At 37.6% G+C, this 18,574-nt stretch overlaps 1 protein-coding gene across 1 annotated transcript; it reads right to left on the reverse strand.

Annotated features, from left to right (window-relative positions):
* Nucleotides 1–976: 976 nt before the first annotated feature.
* LOC138706432 (zinc metalloproteinase nas-13-like) lies at nt 977–12,232 on the reverse strand. The gene is made up of 6 exons (XM_069835734.1): nt 12,075–12,232; nt 11,387–11,545; nt 7,052–7,206; nt 5,891–6,035; nt 3,314–3,447; nt 977–1,177 (listed from the first exon to the last, which is right to left on the reverse strand). The coding sequence occupies exons 1-6, from the start codon at nt 12,133–12,135 to the stop codon at nt 1,097–1,099; spliced, it is 735 nt and encodes a 244-aa protein (XP_069691835.1). The 5' UTR covers nt 12,136–12,232; the 3' UTR covers nt 977–1,096.
* Nucleotides 12,233–18,574: the final 6,342 nt, after the last annotated feature.

Here is an 18,574-nt window from a genome sequence, read left to right on the forward strand (position 1 = left end):
CGAGTGAACCGCGCTGTAGAACTTTAACTTCCGACAACCAAGAATCGTCTCATTCTTTTTAAGGGTAACTGTACATTGGTTGCTAGTGTGCCCCGGATCCTAAGCCTGGTGATGGCACTATTCCAAAGCAGTAGAGATGTTTCCAAAGGCAGTCATGTCCGTGCTGAGGCGGAATGTTGATACTACTGTTTTCCTCGGCCTATCTGGAATGTTATTGAGGGCGGTTTTCCAGTGTTTCTATTTAATTCTGTCCTATCCTGATTTGTAGTATGTCTGATTGTGTGTTTGACTAGCCATTTTTCGGATTGATATGGTAAAGCTTTTGTAGAAGTAGGCTAAATAGAGAGGCACCTTTCTTGGCTAGTTGGTCTGCCCTTTCATTTCCAATGTTCTGACAATGACCTGGAATCCATTGCAGTGCTAGGGATTTTCCATGCGATGTTAGGTGCTGAATACTGGATAGTCTGTTGGCAGAGGTGATAGCCTATTGATAACAATAAATGAGCCGTTCAGAGCAGAAGTGGTGTAAGTCAAGAATGGATAATGAGGGTTAAAGTAAACATTCTGTAAAATACAGCGCAAAGTAGCAATTAATATTCAATTTATTTAAACTATTAGTAGCCAGTGGATAGCACGAAGGACTTTGCGCTATATTTTACAGAATTTTTACTTTAAACCTCATTACCCAATTTTGACTTACACCACTTTTGCTCTGAACGGCTCAAATACTCGTAGTTCTCGGAGATGTAACGGACAAAGAACAATGGATTTTGAAGAGTGACAAAGTTCTTAAGGAGGGAAATAAAGCTGTGGGTTCCCTTGTTTTAATTTTACGTACATGATGAAAACTTAGCCGAATAAGATACTACGCCTACTGCTAATAATAACGATAATGATAAACAAAAATGTGGTTTATTTCACTGCAGTGCATAAGGAAAGTGGAGACGTAGTGAGTTGGCTATTTGATTTTAATTACTAAATGACAAAACACTTTATTATCAATTAAAACCATTACATAATTCGTACATATTCTGTTTTGTCAAAACCATGAAGAGATATTTACTGGTGGCGCATTCTCTTGAACTTCGTGTTCCAGCTAACAGTCGTACATCTTGGCCAGCTTCTCGAGGTCCCGAGCGCTGAATCCATCTATCTGCCCGATTTGTGCATTTTCATCCTTAAAAATAATAGTTTACTTTATTTATCGCTTTATACTGTACTTACTATTAGGTCTATTAAGCGATTGGGTGTAGGCCCACTGTATAACTCTCTTAGAGAACTGTTAATACCATATTATCTATACACAAAGAATACCATTGCCTAAGTCTCTTGTTATTCATACAGTATTTACATCATGCACTCTATTATCAGCACACTTGAAAGTTCCGACCTCCTGTCATGCATGTACACGTACTTAGCGATAGGAGTTCAGTATGAACAAACGCGCGCTTCGACACTACTGTCTAGTCTAACGAAAATATGGTCACTGCCTAAATACTTTGATATCATGTCAGATTGAGTGAAATAAACAGTAGTCCCTACATAAGATATGTACTATAAATAAAGAACAGTAAACAAGTTTAATGTTCTGATTTCTTTTCGTCAGCATAACAAACTTTCAGGTACCTTTTGCGTAGTGTTCACTCTGAAAGAAGCATTTTGTATGTATTTTTCTATGAACTGCTGGAAAAAAGAGTTATCTAATTTATGAAATGGAATGTTGGACCCCACCATAACTTCGCATACGTCGAGAAGAAACTCTGACTGCCTACTTGAATTTGAAGTGTGCAATTTCTTCCTTTGCTTGCCGCTCTAACAATATTACACGTTTACGATGCTTTTTGGTGTTAGTATTCTTCACTGAATCTTCGCTTTCACCTTCTAGTTTGTGTTTGGCACAAATAAAATAACAAAGTACATAATCCCCATTCGAAGAAAACAATCTACTGCCTAATCTTGAATAATTTCAAGGGAAAAATTGTTCCGGAGCCGGGTATCGATCCCGGGACCTTTGGCTGAGCGCGCTAACGCTCTACCGACTGAGCTACCCAGGAACTGCACCCGACACCGTCTCAATTTTTTCCTTTATATCCACACACCTCACGTGGGCTGACAAGACGCCAGAAACTCAACTTTGAGTGCACACAAACTCTGTGTGACTTGAATTGTGGTTTTCTGTTAACATATCTACAGTGACGTATGTATTATGCAAATCTGGCTTTTAGGTATAGCTCCCTGTGAAGCAGACGTGAATAATTATAAGGGAAAAAATTGTTCCGGGGTCGGGTATCGATCCCGGGATCTTTAGCTGAGCGCGCCAAATTACATAATAACAGAAAACCACAATTGAAGTCACAGAGTTTGTATACACTCAAAGTTAGGTTTCTGGCGCCTTGTCAGCCCACTTGAGGTGTGTGGATCTGACATTTTTGTCACCATTTTCTCTCTGATGTACGATTCAGTATTAATGATTGCGATATTACTAGAGTCCTGCGTTTGGAGGCTTTAGGTAACCAAGTGAGCCGCAGCAGTGTAGGTATGCATGGAGTATAGATCGGTGGAATACGTACGACCCTACTACACATTCAGGTCTGCTGTTCAGTGAATGTACGAAAACAAAACAAAGCTGAACGCTTGGAAATCAATGGTCTAATAGAATCATTTGGTAGTCAGCACTTTATTAGGAAAGAAGAAAATGTATTTTATCAGAAAGGAGAAGTGTTTCATTTGTGACACTTAAAACGTTTACAGTCATTCATCGTAATGTGTAGAGACTCGTGAAGCACGCATTCATAATTTGTTATATTTTAAGTTTGTGTTAACATTTATGTTTTTTCATTTGTCAATTCCAACCATTAATCAAATCTAAAATATCTTAATGCATACTACTTATTGTAAAAATCAGGGGTAAACAAATTCCTGGCAGCATGTAGCCATGGCAACTAAAAATTATTATGTGGTGCCTGAATTATTTATTGAATTCAAAATTGTTTAAGATTTCTATTGTTTTTTTGTCACTACGACTAATACATAATGTTGACAAAAGCAGTCGTAGGAAGAAATTCGAATTCTTAGGTGTAAACACACAGTACCGGAGCATGCGACGTGAGACCGTAGAGTGAAACTATTAAAAATAGTATGATCGAGGACACCTAACTTGTATTCAAAGTAACCAAACGCAGGACGATTGCCATTATGTGAACCACAACTTGAGTGTGCCGCATTTTTGTGCATTACAATTGATTCAAATAGTTTGACATTTTCAACTGAATTTTGAAGTGGTGTATTGTATAGTATGAATTAAGAAACTTACAAGAGGCACAATCGTTGGTTCTCCGTTCTTGGAAAAGGCATAAGCGCTGTAATGCATTATACTGCCATAATCATATTCTACTCCAAAGCTGGTGATAGTACTTGCGTCATACTTATTAAAATTGTGTTCCTTTCCTGCAAAAAATGTAGAAACCAATTATGTCGTGTGTTATTAGCAGAGACCGGATGTGTTGATATTTTTCGCATTTAAAATATATAGGCAAGAAAGACAATTAAATCGTGAAAAAAAAAAAACATTGTACATATAGAAAAGGCACAATAGGCAGGCAAAAAAGACAATTAGAACATGAAAAAACATTGTACGGTAAATCTAGAAAAGACATAATAGGCAGGCAAAAAAGGCAATTAAAACCTGGAAAAACATTGTAAATCTAGAAAAGGCAATTAAAGCATGAAAAAAGACACAGTAGGTAGGCAAAAACGTCAATTTAAATATGAGAAAGGAACACTGTAAATCTAGAAAAGGCACAATAGGCAGGTAAAAAAGGCAATTGAAACCTGGAAAAAAAAAAAAAAAAAAAAAAAAAAAAAACATTGTAAATCTACAGGGACATCATTTTATTTTTACTTCAATTTTTTATTGTACCTGAGTTTTTGAATGTACTTCACTCCCACCCCTTCTACTAATGAAGTTCGAACTGTCCTCCACACATAATTAAGGCTGCATATAGTAAACAGCACTGAGTTAGTGAGCATAGTACGTTCCAGAAATATGTTCGCGTTTTCCAGTGACGATAGAGCTTTCAATATTGAATCATATTTTCGCACAGGTACTGTCCGTTTGCCTACGTCGCATCCCGATTTCCCCCCACCTGCTTCTGCTCGCCCCTCTGTAAAAGCTGGGCTGTCTTAGCTCTTTTCTGAAAACATTAATTTCTGCTAGGAATTGGACGTTTACGTAATATTATACAACTGTTTAAAATAACTTAAATAAAAGGGTCTCGTTAAGTAATTAACTGTCACGTGATTTCCCCCCTTTTTACAATCCTGCGGCATAACCACTTGGACGGACAGTAGATAGCATGTCTGAGTAATTTTATCTGTGCGGGTCGGGCAGAAGTGGAGATTGAATTTACAATACGTAAGGTACTCTTTTATAGAGTAGGTACAGAATTATTTCAACATGAGTTACTAGTACGAAGGACGAAACTGGCAATTGGAATTAGATGCAATAGTCTATAGTGCGATAATATGCATAAAAGAACTGAAGCCTGTATCGAAATGAACGGCCACCATTTCCATAATATGATTATTTTTCAATTTAACTTCATTCTCTATATTATACGCTAATGTGCTGTAGGCATATAATATACACTGCATAATGAATACGTTCGCATGGATAACTCAGTTCGTGAGTAAAAACACTTATTCTTAATACAGTACAGCATTTTGATTAAACAGAAACCTAATGAAAATTATCGAACTCAAAATCGCGATATTTCCTAGTTTACGCAAATGGATGAACTACTTTTCTTCCCTCCTATACCTAGTAAAGTGATTTGTTTGTGTTTTACGTCAGTATCATCCAACTATAGTCGTGGAAGGGAGTAGCAAACGATGTTTCCGGTTCTCTAAAGTTATAGCCAGGTTAATATTAAAAATGTTAGTAAAAATAAAATGATGTCCCTGTACAAAAAGCACAATAGGCAGGCAAAAAAAGGCAATTAGAGCATAAAAATTTGTAAATCTAGAAAAGGCACAATAGATAGCCAAAAAAACAATTAAAACATGAAAAAAGACACTGTAAATCTAAAAAGGCACAATAGGCAGGCAAAAATGGCAATTAAAACATGAAAAAAGACACTACATCTAGAAAAGGCACAATAGGCAGGCAAAAAAGGCAATTAAAACATGAAAAACATTGTAAATCTAGAAATGGTACAATAGACAGGAAAGAAAAGTCATAATATACAGGGTGATTATAAAGTAAGTACCCATTTGTGTGAAAACGGAATTTAATGAAACAATCACTTAAATTTTACGATATTCATGTAACACGCCTTGCCATTCGTTACACATTACCATAAGCCACATCTTTAGTTTCTCTTATGTTAAATTCTTCCTTCTCCAAGTGGTCCGTGATTCGATTTTCGGCATGGGCAATTGAAGAGATTTGTCTTTCGTACGTTCACGAGCTTGAGTGTTTGTCCATTGTCATGTGACGTCCTATGATGTTTCAGTGGTGACCCTGCATAGTCCTGACCACACGACCAGGGAGACCTGCAATGTATGTCTGTCTAGTGTCCGTCAAATAATATAGCCTATATACCGAATTGGATTGTAAGTCGACAGGAAAGGGCGAGGTAAAACATGACAAAGAAAGGAAGAAGAGTAGAAGTATTAACACTGTTGTAGGTCAACATGTTTCTTAAGCAATCCTCCACTGATGAAAGGGACGTGTCTGTTTATGATTTTAGTTAAATATGAATGATGCCTTATTGGAGTCACTTCTGACATGAGGTTCCAACCATTCTTAGGACTGCTGGCTAAAAACAACAGTACGCAAATACAACAATTTTATTTGGTTATTGTACTAATAGATTGCAAACATAAATACCTGCTTCGATGTTATCCCATATGATCTCTACGTAGTTGTCCCTATCGGTGGCGCTCTGCATGTGGTAGAAGCCCATTGTGTGGAGTAGTTCGTGCTCGATGGTACCCACTTGGAAACACCCCGCTCCAAGGGTTAAGTATTGCCTCTGCCCAAAATGCAAATTCGTTTGTCAATGTTTATTATGGACTTGCAAGCGTTATATGAGAATAGTTATTTACGATACAAGTGTTAAAAATATCTCTTGTGATCGGAGATGTGTGCGAAACGAGGGCGCAGGTCAAGTGTAGCAATGCTGCGAATAAAATAAAACGATTTTAACATTGTGTCGTACACTACACGTGCTTCTCCATTGCTGTATTCTCCCTCATTGCAATAGTTTAACTTTATCACAGTGAAATCGGGTAAAGGTATACCTCAATGTTAGAGCACTTGGCTGCAGAACAGAGATCTCCGGGTCGAACCCGGATGCACCCTATTTTTTATAATTATATTTAATTCTTTTATTGATTTATGTAGTTATCAGTAAAGTACGAGTAGTTGTTGAAATTATAGTCTGTGCACATTTATTAACCGAAGAGAGTAATTTTTAAAGCAGACCTGGCATTGTTTGCGTCGCTTTATTGATCGATTGCGATTGCTGCTGTGTGACATCTGGTGGGAAATAATTGACAATCGGCGAAATCAGTTGAAAGTCATTGTTATAATACTTCTCACACGCTATCATATAACAGTCAGTTTTGAACATGCTTGTCTAGCATTGAAAGATCAACTTTTAGGAGTGGCTGTCTAAAAATAGATAATTAACGGAAAGTATTGAATAATTACCATAGTCAGTTTGGTAGATTGTTTTTCACCAGAAGTCCGAGATTCTAGTGCGAAATATGCAGATTCTAAGAGATGTGGTGGAAAATGCAGATGTAGGTTACTATTTTTTTACGACATTGCTCGTGATGATCTATGAAAAATGAATTTGCGTTACACCAAGATGATAATTATGTTGGTAATGATGCTGGTGATGAGTAATAGAGAAATAATTAATGGAGTCGAGGCAAGAGATACGCGATAACCTGCCGCAAAAACACTTTCTTTGTCCACTGCTTGGACTCCCCAGAATTAGAAATCTAGTGTCTCTATAGCGTTGAGGCACCAACTGGTACTCACCCCTCCGATGCGGCCTACGCTTGATGAGCATCCAGAGCCGCCTCTGATGTGGACATAATCAACATCTGTGTCCGGGTTGTATTCACGTAAGCGTATGCAGGTCTGAGCGTGGTACTGATCCACGGCCTTGAGAATTTGAGCTTTCTGTTCTTCAGCTGCATTAATAAAAACGTTCCTCAATTATATTTAAGGTATATTTTATATGAAAGATGTCTAAAAAAGTCTAAGCTTCATGGGATTACAGAAGCGAAAGAATATGCCATATAATTATATTTATGCTTCTGACAATGAAGAATATCACTTCGAAACTATACTAGACGGCATTTCGGAAGGCGGTCGTCTGCTACATGTGCCGTAGGGTTTCTGGTATGTGACGTCACAAGCTTGTATAGTAGAACCAATCGGAATCAGTCTATAACAAGTACTTCCTGAGTTCGTTTGTTTACGTGTGAGTGTTTCAATACATTAAATAAGCAAAACTAACATTTACTGCGTGTGTGTAAGATAAATAAATGAAAGAAGAGACTGTAAAGAGACAAGTATTGCACAGGCAGGCGCGGAAAATAGTGTTTAAGGTGTATAATTATTTTAAAAACGTTGACGAGCAGAACGCTGCCGGCCATCTTGATGCTGGCTACAACGTTGCCAATGAGCAAGAAACGACTGCAGAAGCATGTGGTCTGGGATTGAGAAACGTGCAAAGAATATTGTTAGTGAAGGAAAGAAGGCTTGTTTGGTGTCATTCTTACTGTAGTCAATGGCTAAGGTCATTATTGTCTTTTGAGAATTTAAATTCTCTCCTGTGCTATTTGTATTGTGAAGTACGATGTGGCAATGTTGTACGCTGCCTTGCTCTCTCTATTTGTCTCTCTCGACGCAAACGCTAGCAGACTACCGCCTTCCGAATTTCCGTCAACTCTAGTCAGTCAGGTAAAATTCTTCATATTAACACAGTAAAGAAGTTACAAAGTTAATCACTAATTATTTAATTACAATTTTATACTAGATTTGTAACACAAAATTATGTACGCGTACTTAAGGCTGGCTCACAATAAATCGGGAACGGAAACGACAAAGAGAATGAGAACGGAAAATTGTTTAAAATAAAGTATTTAAATATGAGCGTTCACAATTAACGAGAAGCTTGCTGGAGCCCGAACGGGAACGGAGACTTGGCCAAGTTTTAACTTTATCGTTCTCGTTTCCGATCACAACCTACTAGATTCATTCTGTTGTACACGCTTTTTGTCTTGCACAATTCTAGTCTCTCTCATTTTTCCTATAAAATTATGCACTATAGGACTGCTTTGGCATATAAAACATATTCCGCAAACCATCTTTATACTTGTCGAATAGATCTAGTGAGTACGAATATAAATACAAGTCCGCACTTCACGAGAAGATCCGAGCAAGGAATGCGAGTTTTTTCCCTTCTCTTACAACCAACTTCCCAACATGGAACCGGCCGGCCAATGACACCATCCCCATCCACCTGCTTCTTCAGAGGAGGAGAGTTACTAGTTGACCCTCTCCTCTTACCCCGCAAGGAGCATGTATTCTCTCGTGAAATTTGGACAGTAAATAGTCGCTTGTGTGCAGTGACTCCAGAAATATCCATTTAAACCATTCAGTCAGCACAAAATGAATTCTCGCTCGTATTTACTGTTAGACACAACAAGAAATATTGTTTTCTATGGAGACCGAATAAATCCATTTAACTTGTTTTTTCCAGTATTATCTTATTGATAACTCAGGAAAACTCATTCAACGTCTGCGAGAATAAATGCCTCTTAGCAGTAAGGAAATAGCCCCTAAAGCAAACACGTGTAGAATATTCTATCTAGACGAAGCAGCCACTATGTTACATAAATTGAAGCATCTTTGTAGAGTCATTGAAAGCTAACAGAAGAATAAAATTATACAAGAGACGACGTTTTTAGATTTTTAAGATGATGGCTACTCCAGGTTTCTGTGTAGAAGTGAGCCCTGAACTATGAAAAATAGAGATGAGAGCAGAATACAGGCAACAGAAACGGGGTTTATAACGCCCGGATTGCGAGACGGGATATTAGAAGAGCAGTACAATCAGAAATAATATTAAGCAAAACATAGTTGTTTGCAAATAAGTGAAAAACAAGAGGAATATTGACATTAGCGACTTGACTATGTAGGCCTACAACAAATGAAAAATGAAAGACTTCCAAAGAATTGCTTTGATTTTAGAGAAGGAGAACGAAGAAATATTACTCTACAATACGTATCGTACGATTTATCAGTTTTCTCTGTTTTGCATCGACTGGCTAATATGTGTATTTATAATTCTTAGATAGGCCTATATAATTATAACTGAATATTGGAAAACAAGTTAGTAACTTTATTCTTATGCCGTGGAATTTAGATAGGCCTACATAAGTTTGTACAGGGTGATTCAAAAGTCTCTTGACATTTTCCTGATATCGCTAATGCAGGGATTTCTTTTATATATAATTGGAAAGAATGCTCACCATACAAGAAAGAATAGCAGCCGTTTCAGCTCGACTATGTGGAATGACCTAAGAATAGGTCCAGCAAGATTTCGAGAGAAGATTCAGAAAACCAGAGCCTAGCAGGCAAGCTATCAGAGATCTGGTAAACAAATTCCAACGAACTGGCAGTGTTGCGAATGAGGAGCGTTCGGGGAGACCGCTACAACACCACATAACAGTGCAAGCCATACAGAATGCCATCACACGGATTCCCACCGCTTCTACCAGGAGACTGAGGAGGGAGCTTGATGTTTCACAAAGCACTGTACGGCGTACCTTACGATATACGCCATATCACATCCAGATAATGCACAAGCTTGAACCTGAGGATTTTACAGTTCTAAACGCAATGTTTTTCGACTTGTTAGATGCAGTCGAGAATGAAAACCTGATGAACAATGTGCTGTTCAGTGATGAAGGGCCGTTTATGTTCGCTGAGCGAACAATTACAGGGAATACCTACCTTGACATGCTACAACACTTCTCGGTACCCCAGCTGGAACAGGATGGAATAACAGACACCGTTGTTTTCCAGCAAGATGGCGCACCACCCCATTTTGCCTTAATTGTAAGAGAATACCTCAATGAACACTTTCCCAACAGGTGGACAGGTCGTGGCTCACCGAGAATTTGGTCGTCCCACTCTCCAGACCTGATGTCCTTAGACTTTTTCGCCTGGGAGTTCATTAAGTCTAAGGTGTCTGGATTACGGGTCGACACCCTATAGGAATTACGACAGCGAATAACTGCAGCAGCAGACGGGATCACGCCCGCTATGCCGAACAAAATGTTCCGGTCTACGGAAGAAACATGGAGGCGCTCCCTAGACTTAGAGGACAACCACATTGAAATGCACTAAATGTAGTTTTTGGTATAGTATGTTTCAGAAGTATAGGACTTTTGCAATTGCATGCCATTTTCCATAAACTGTCAAGAGACTTTTGAATCACCCTGTATTTGGTTACATAAATATTACGTTACGTGTGGAGTAGTGGTATAACAAAATAGAGGAAAAGTTTGGAAAAGACGAGACGCGGTCAAGTTTTTTTTTCTATTTTCGAGATTTATGCATTTAACAAACAAATAGCATATAGGATACTATTTTTGAACGATGATCGTAGTTTAAATTTAAATAAATAACCATTTATCGTGTTGTAGAATCAACTTATATGGCATGACAACAACAACAACGATAAGTATGAAATAACACACCATCGTTGGAAATTTTTAATTAAAAATATCACTAAAAATTCGAATATCTTTATCATGAATATGCAATACTTACCTTTCTACACTGCAGAGAAAATAGTAGGTATGTAGGCTAATGTATGAAAAATTGCAGCTTTACAAAAATAAACTATTTAATACAATTCAATAATAGTTATTACTATATTTGAAGTAGACTATATTATATATTCACAAAGTCCTTTCTAGTAATACAGTAGGAGGTGAAGAAATTCGTGCTGAGATAAGTACTGTACGAATGGAGGGGGATGTTTTTTATACAACTGCAGGAAAATGTACTCGTATGAAAAGTAGAGAGACCCAATTGGAATAGCATTGGGATAATACCACAGTCACGAAGATTGGGTTGTGAGGGTGCTAGGAACAATTGACTATGCTGGTACTATTTCGCATTGTTTGTAATGAGGCGATATTAGCGATCCTAGTGGTTAGCAACTATCTATGGATGCATATTTACTATGTATTGAGCTTCGTGACTGTATATACTAGGTTGTGCTAATACTTAAAATATAATGAAGCGGAAGACAGAAAAGAAAAGAGAGACGAAGGAAAGATTTCTACTTACTGAACACTGGATCTATGAAGTATGGCACTATTCTATTAGGCCAACGATAGTTTGTGTTGATGAGGCCGTTTCTAAGTCCAAGCTTCTGTTCTTCAGTTAGTATGATATCTCCTTCAAAATGGCCGCTCAGCTCCCATGCATTTTGTTTTTCTCTGACATCTGGAATAATGGAACAGTTAATTTTTATTTTGAGATTTAGTGACCGTAATCAATAAAATTAAATTTGTTTTTATTTTTAAGTATACATAGGTATATTATATGACCTTAATTGGAGTGGAGGCAAAGTTCAAATACGGTACATCTTTGAATCAAAATATCACTACGTTTCAATTATTTATTAATATGTTTTTATTTCTCCTTTTCGTCAAGCATCTCAGAAATGTCCTATATTACGTGTATTGTACAGAATTTAAGTAACTTCACTTTTGTGATTTTATTTATGGAGGTAATGATGCTTTGAAAGCTTCGAAAATTTTTCTTGCAATTGACGTTCAACAAGATGACTTAAAAAATGTACAAACTATTTTTTTCTTGTAGCTCCGGCGCGTGAATAACCCACAAACAATTATTTCTTAACTGCTGTTTACTTATAATCATACTATCCTCTCATTTTAAGCGACATCAAATAATTTTATTGTAGAAGTATTTTTCCAGAATTAATAAAATTACTGTATGAGCGTCACCTCACCTACGGCTCTTCCCCTACAACTTGTTACAGCTATCGCCAATATCAGCACAAAAATATACATTTTGCTGTCTGTTAAACAGGCTTCTGTATGGTCTGACTGTCGAAAATTTATTAGATGTCCACTATTTAAAAGCCACGATATATAATGGATAAGATTATCGACTTAAAATGTTACACAATGCAATGTAATGATGATTGTCATATCTCTGTATTAAAATCTAGAGTATTTGTAGAAACTTATTATTTTTTTCCGTTACGCAACTTATTTGGCAATGCTCTGATCCCGTAATCAGTAGCGGCCGGTGATCGAAATCCTCGGTGAGGCCAGATGTAACTAGTTTAATTGCCTCCGATAGGAAATGTTTGTTCATGATATTAATTATTATTGTTATATTATTAATATCATTATCACTGTATTATTATTATTATTATAATTATTATTCTATTCTTATTATTATCAATGAAAAATAATAATTTCACTCACCAAATAAGCTGTTATGCTCTGAGTTTCAGTGATTGTTTCAGTGTGATGAAGCAACCCATATGTGTTGGAATTCCCCTTTCTTTCTTTTCTTTTTATTTTTTTTCTTTGACAGCAACAAACAAGGCCAAGAGAAGTTTATTTTGCATCACATTACCACATAACCATTTATGTTGCCCATACCAGGATGCAATAGAAACTCGCGTTTTAAGATTATGTGCGAGAAAAATGATCAGGTATCTCGGTAGTCTCTCTCTTTATTTAAAACTTCCTTTCTTTCAGTATTATTTCTTCTCAAAAAAGGACACTCTAACAATGAATTAACTGCACCAGCATTACTTCTCTCATTTGTTTCTGTTTATATTTTCCCGAAATACATAACAACATTGGCCCACATTCACTACTGTACTACACCCTCGCCTATATGTCATAAACTGAGACATAAGGGGAGAGAATCGAGTGGGTCTCTGCCTGCCAAAGAGCTGGAATTTTGTTATTTATGGCCTAGTTAGGAAGACAAGTCACCACTGCTATTCCCACCCCACTCTACCCTTGAGGCCGGCCCATGGATGGGACGAGTGAAATCTGACCAGGCCAGACCAAGAGGAGTAGAAATTCTACTCCTCTTGGGCCAGACTAATTGTGCCTCAGCTACAACGTTTTAAGCGCAAACTCAAAGCCCGCAAAATTTGATTTCAGTTAAGCCAAGTGACTGAGGCCCGGCCTCACTTGCCTCAGTCAATCAGCCGCCACTGCCCGTAATACGGTAAAACAGAACATTATCTTCATCTTATTCGATATTGTTTGCTCAGCTAAATAGCCCGTATCGGCAGTCAAAATAATGGATAACATGTCAACTCAATGGCGCGTTAATTCCACTCATGATATTATCTGATATGGTTTACATCGCCGTCCTTCAAGAAGTGTCCGTCAAAAATATTTGATGTTGTTATTTAGTCAACTGTCCGAAGACAATTGTTACTAACAATGCATCACTTATGAGTAGGGCTGAAAAAAAGTATTGGTTATAGGCTACGCTGCATCGTACGTAAAGCTCTGTGTTTATAAAATGTTTGTATCCACGCTCGACTGGTTACTGTAGCGGCTGCTTGTACAGTCCGCTCCGTATGAATGAACTCATAATAGAATATTTACATTTACAACATTACTTGTTTTTCAAATTAATTAACTCGGAACACATTACATTTACAAAAAATATCATTCAAACACATTTTCCCCATGTTCTGAATTCAGACCTCCTATTATCTGTTCTTTGTTGGATTTTTGTTTCGGCATTCTGATACAACCTCACGTCACTTAAGTAGGTCTGCTGTTGAGGAGTTTCGAATGTTCACTCTCTCTGCTCCTTACAGACAGTAGATACACCCGACAACGGGATACATTTTGTAAACAATGTATACAGAAATTATTTACTACTCTGATACCAATACTTTTCTTCAGGCCTACTTAAGAGGCAACTAAGCCAGGAGATAATGAGGTAGGGTGGCTAGTTCCTTTCCCCCTCCATTGCATACATCGCCGACTAGCTACATATGATACTAATCAGACTTCAGTTGTATATAACATATTTGCAAATTTTTCAGGAGAGCGCTTACAGACTTGCAGAACTGACGATTTCTTCCCGTGTAAGTCTTTCTTTAATAACTTATGCTTACAATGTGGAACCAAGAGCTTTTTCTCTGTATGGTTAGGGGATCGTAAAGATCTCAACTTTAATTGCCAGATTCAAAATTAAAATACGGTATAACAATATTACTAAATTTAGACTAAACGTGTTTTTCCTCTGGACACTTCAGTTCTTCCTCTGATATCAAGTGAGGTGTACTGCCTGATAATAGATGTACTGTACGCAGGGTGCGAATTAAGATTTCAAGTGAGGGGGGATAGAATCCTAGATAGAGAATACCATATATAAAATTATTATTATTATTATTATTATTATTATTATTATTATTATTATTATTATTATTATTATTATTATTATTATTATTATCATGCTCATTCGATACGGCTCAACGCTTGGTCTGAGTTGCTTGTCTTGTATCTTGATCATAATAATAATTATATCCATGAGCAGGCTTAAGATAAGACGTGTAATTCCTAAGTTATTGATTGTTGTCGGATTGTCAGTGATGATAATACATCAATATTATCTTTTTGATTACTTTATATTGTATTTTATAAAGTATACTCGTATTATAACAATTATATTCTGTGAGGGAGGATAGAAGTCATTCCTGGCACTATAAATTTATGAGAGACGTATAACTTTCCAACAGGGGGGAAATTCCTGCTACTCCCCTTAAATACCTACTACGTCTTTTTACTCACCAAACGTAAGAATATCTATCGCACACGAAAACCGAATGACTGTCCTGAAACCCCAGTAGTTCCATGATTTCGAAATGTCTATTGTTCAGACTCCAGGACGCCTGATTGTAAACTTTTTTTTTTTTGTAGCCAGAATACTAAATATTTGCATGCTCAATAAAATTTATATTCAAACCTTACATTCGAAGAAAAAGCCAAAAGCAATTCTCTGTGATTACCTGGCAGCAACTCAACAACGTCAATGACGTCATGTGTACTGTAGGTGTCGCCGAGCAACAAACGAAGAAAATATTTTACTGAAATCTAGACCGAAATAGTCAAATTTATTTTGGCTAAACTGTATGTAGAGTATGAGAATGAACCATCATCCTCTCTATGAAAGTGGTCTAGTGTCTTTCATTCGTTACTTCAGGAATAAATATACGAAATTTGGGAGTATAGGTAGGCCAACGTCAAGGGAATCGAACTACTGTGAGACTTTTTAAATCATTGATGTCTGTGTTTCCTCGTCGGTCCGTCGAAAGGATTTAAATATTCAGTTTCGGAGCCACTATTCACTCTAGTGTAAAAAGATGGATGGATGCACCGATACGCGCTGCCTCTTGTTTCACTGCTCTGCAATTTCCGATAGACGTCACCGCCAACGCAGTCACCGTCACCACTGTCATCACTGAAGGAAGATATACTGTAGGTACTGTGTACAGAATGTTTCATTACTTATTTGCAGTGCTGCCAGAAAAAATCTCGAAGCATTGCTGTCAGAATTGATCTCGAAGCAGACAGACGCTACCACCACCACCGCCGCCACCACCAAAGGAAGATACTGTATATTGTGTACAGAACGTCTCCTAAATACCAAATTTCCTATTTGCAGTGCTGCCAGAAAAGATCTCGAAGCAGACGCCACCACCACCACCACCACCACCACCACCACCACCACCACAGCAAGATATAGGCCTACTGTATACAGAACGTCTCGGAAAATCCAGATTCCCTATTTACAGACTGCCAGAAACGATCTCGAAGCAGACGCCACCGCAACCATTGCCGTAGTTGAAGCAAAAGAGAAATTGAAGGCAAGGAGCGGAAGGTGTCGCTGACGTGGAAGCAGAAAACTCATTATCTATAAAAAAAGGCTGTAGAGGGAAGACTGTGTTGCAGAAGGAGACTTCAATTTCGTGGAAGGTGTCGCTGACGTGGAAGCAGAAAACTCATTATCTATAAAAAAGGCTGTAGAGGGAAGACTGTGTTGCAGAAGGAGACTTCAATTTCGTGGAAGGTGTCGCTGACGTGGAAGCAGAAAACTCATTACCTATAAAAAGGCTGTAGATGGAAGACTGTGTAGCAGAAGGAGACTTCAATTTCGTGGAAGGTGTCGCTGACGTGGAAGCAGAAAACTCATTATCTAAAAAAGACTGTAGAGGGAAGACGGTGTAGCAGAAGAAGACTTTAATTACGTGCCGAACTGTACAAGTCTTTTTGGTCTGAATAAATAATTCTAGTGTTTCAAACTATCTTTATTTATGTCCTACCTTAGCTATAATGTAAGATATTTTAGAAGAAATTAACTAGGCTAGTTACAAACTCATTATGGAATTCGCTTATGGTGCCTCCGCTGCCAGAGACCTGCCCTGTAACGATGTATCGCTGTTGAACAGAAGATTGATTCGTTAGTGAAAGTTCAGATTTTTTCTAATTGAAAATATTGAAGATATTTTTAAACAGTTACTAAAATTACAATTATTACAGTCAGAAATACCACAAAAATAAATATTAAATATAATAGAAACAAAGATACATTAAAGAAAAACTATTATACATACAATAAAACAAGAATAAACATGTAAATTATTTAAGTAAAACAGATAGCTAGGCCTATACAGGGTGTATCTAAATTGCTGTCAAATATTTCGGGGATGTGTTCATAATACAAAAACATTACAAAAGGTTCGTATGAACATTGGTCTCAAAATAATTTATTTCAGAGTTACAAGACAAAATTTAATGTTACAAAAATTGCTCGAAGTGGCTTCCTCCTGATTCGATGTATCCCCTAAACCTGCGTTACATGCTCTGGCGTACTCTGTTGAAAATTCATGGTGTGTTTCGTATTTCGTGAAATCCATTTGGATACGCTCTCAGAATATCAACATTAAGTACGGGAGTCGCATGAACCAGGGACTTTAAATGTCTCCAGACTAAGAAATCCATTGAATTCAAATCAGGCGATCGAGCAGGCCATGCAATGGATCCCCTTCGACCAATACAACTTTGGGGAAATCGATCATTAAAAAAATTACGAACTATCAGACTGAAATGAGCTGGAGCAGCATCATGTTAAAACACATTCGTTGGATGACGTCCAGAAGCACATCTTCAATTAAATGATGCAAATCATTTCGTTCTGTTCACTCACAGAATACATTTTCTTCAGATTTCTTTGCTCTACAAAATACAAACAAACAAAAAACCATCAAACAATCAGCGGTCAATGAAGGGACAAATCCTTTAATAACTCCCTAACGAATGGTTTTCAGACCCATGTTCTTATTAACTTTTTTAATTGTTTTGATGTTAGGAACACGTCCCCGAAATATTTGACACCAATTTAGATACATTCTGTATAAATTAAAGAATTTACTCCCGTATGAGCAAACGATCGTAAAAGGATTTGGATGTAAGGTTTCATTCATAATGCAAACTTCAATTATTTAGGCCTATTTGGTTTTCAAACACTTCTCCCTTTTTGGTTTGTAGTGACTCATGAGATACACGCAATCATAATAATGCAAATTAGAAGAGATCAGTAGGCCAGGGATGTCAAAGCGCCTGTATTAATGTTCGTAACACAAGCAATTCAAATGCAACATCGTTCTTAAGTAAATGTGCGGTTTCTTGAGAACACGCAGGCTTTATGGCATTACAAGAAGCTTGTGGGAGAGAATCCTACCATACCGGACTATTGCAAGATGGGTGGAAGCATTTCAAGGTAGGGAGCACTGTGAACACAGACAACGCGCTCTGGTAGCCCCATCGTTGCAACAGACGATTTTCATATTAGGGCTGTAGGAGTGTAAGGGCTTTATTGGAAAAAGACAGACGCTGAACGTGTGGAGATTTCCATAGAACTTGGTATTGCAGCATCGTCTGTCCACAAAATTCTAGTAAAGAAGCTGAAAATGAGGAAAGTTTGTGCATGCTGGGTTCCGCACAGTCTAACTGAAATTGGAAAGTGGCAGCGGATGGAGATAATAAGACTGCATCTGGAGCGATATGGACAAGAAGGTTAAGGGCCCAGTGGTCGTCAACTGCGTATATTGGTGCGCGAGCAGAGTTCCGGGGCAAGTGCATTGCAGGAGCGAGTAGCAGTGCAGTGCACGTCGAGGTCTTCTGAGTGAGTGATGGTGGCGGCTCAACAGTTTCATAAACTGCAAACATGCCAGGTGCCGTGGCACGTTGCTGGATCGGTTTCTATAACTACGAGAAGAGATAGCTTTATTCATGAACAACTGAATTAACCTATTCCGGAACTGAGAATAATGTTAAATGAACTTGTGGCTTAGCATTTCTAACACATTTAAAAGGGCATTTGAATATTTTGAACCTCAAGGTTAAGGTTAAGGTCAAATATAGTCATCCAAATGTATGGCAGAATCAAGGTCTTTAA

This window comes from Periplaneta americana, chromosome 9 (assembly GCF_040183065.1).
Source record: "Periplaneta americana isolate PAMFEO1 chromosome 9, P.americana_PAMFEO1_priV1, whole genome shotgun sequence".
Classification (NCBI taxonomy): Eukaryota; Metazoa; Arthropoda; class Insecta; order Blattodea; family Blattidae; genus Periplaneta; species Periplaneta americana.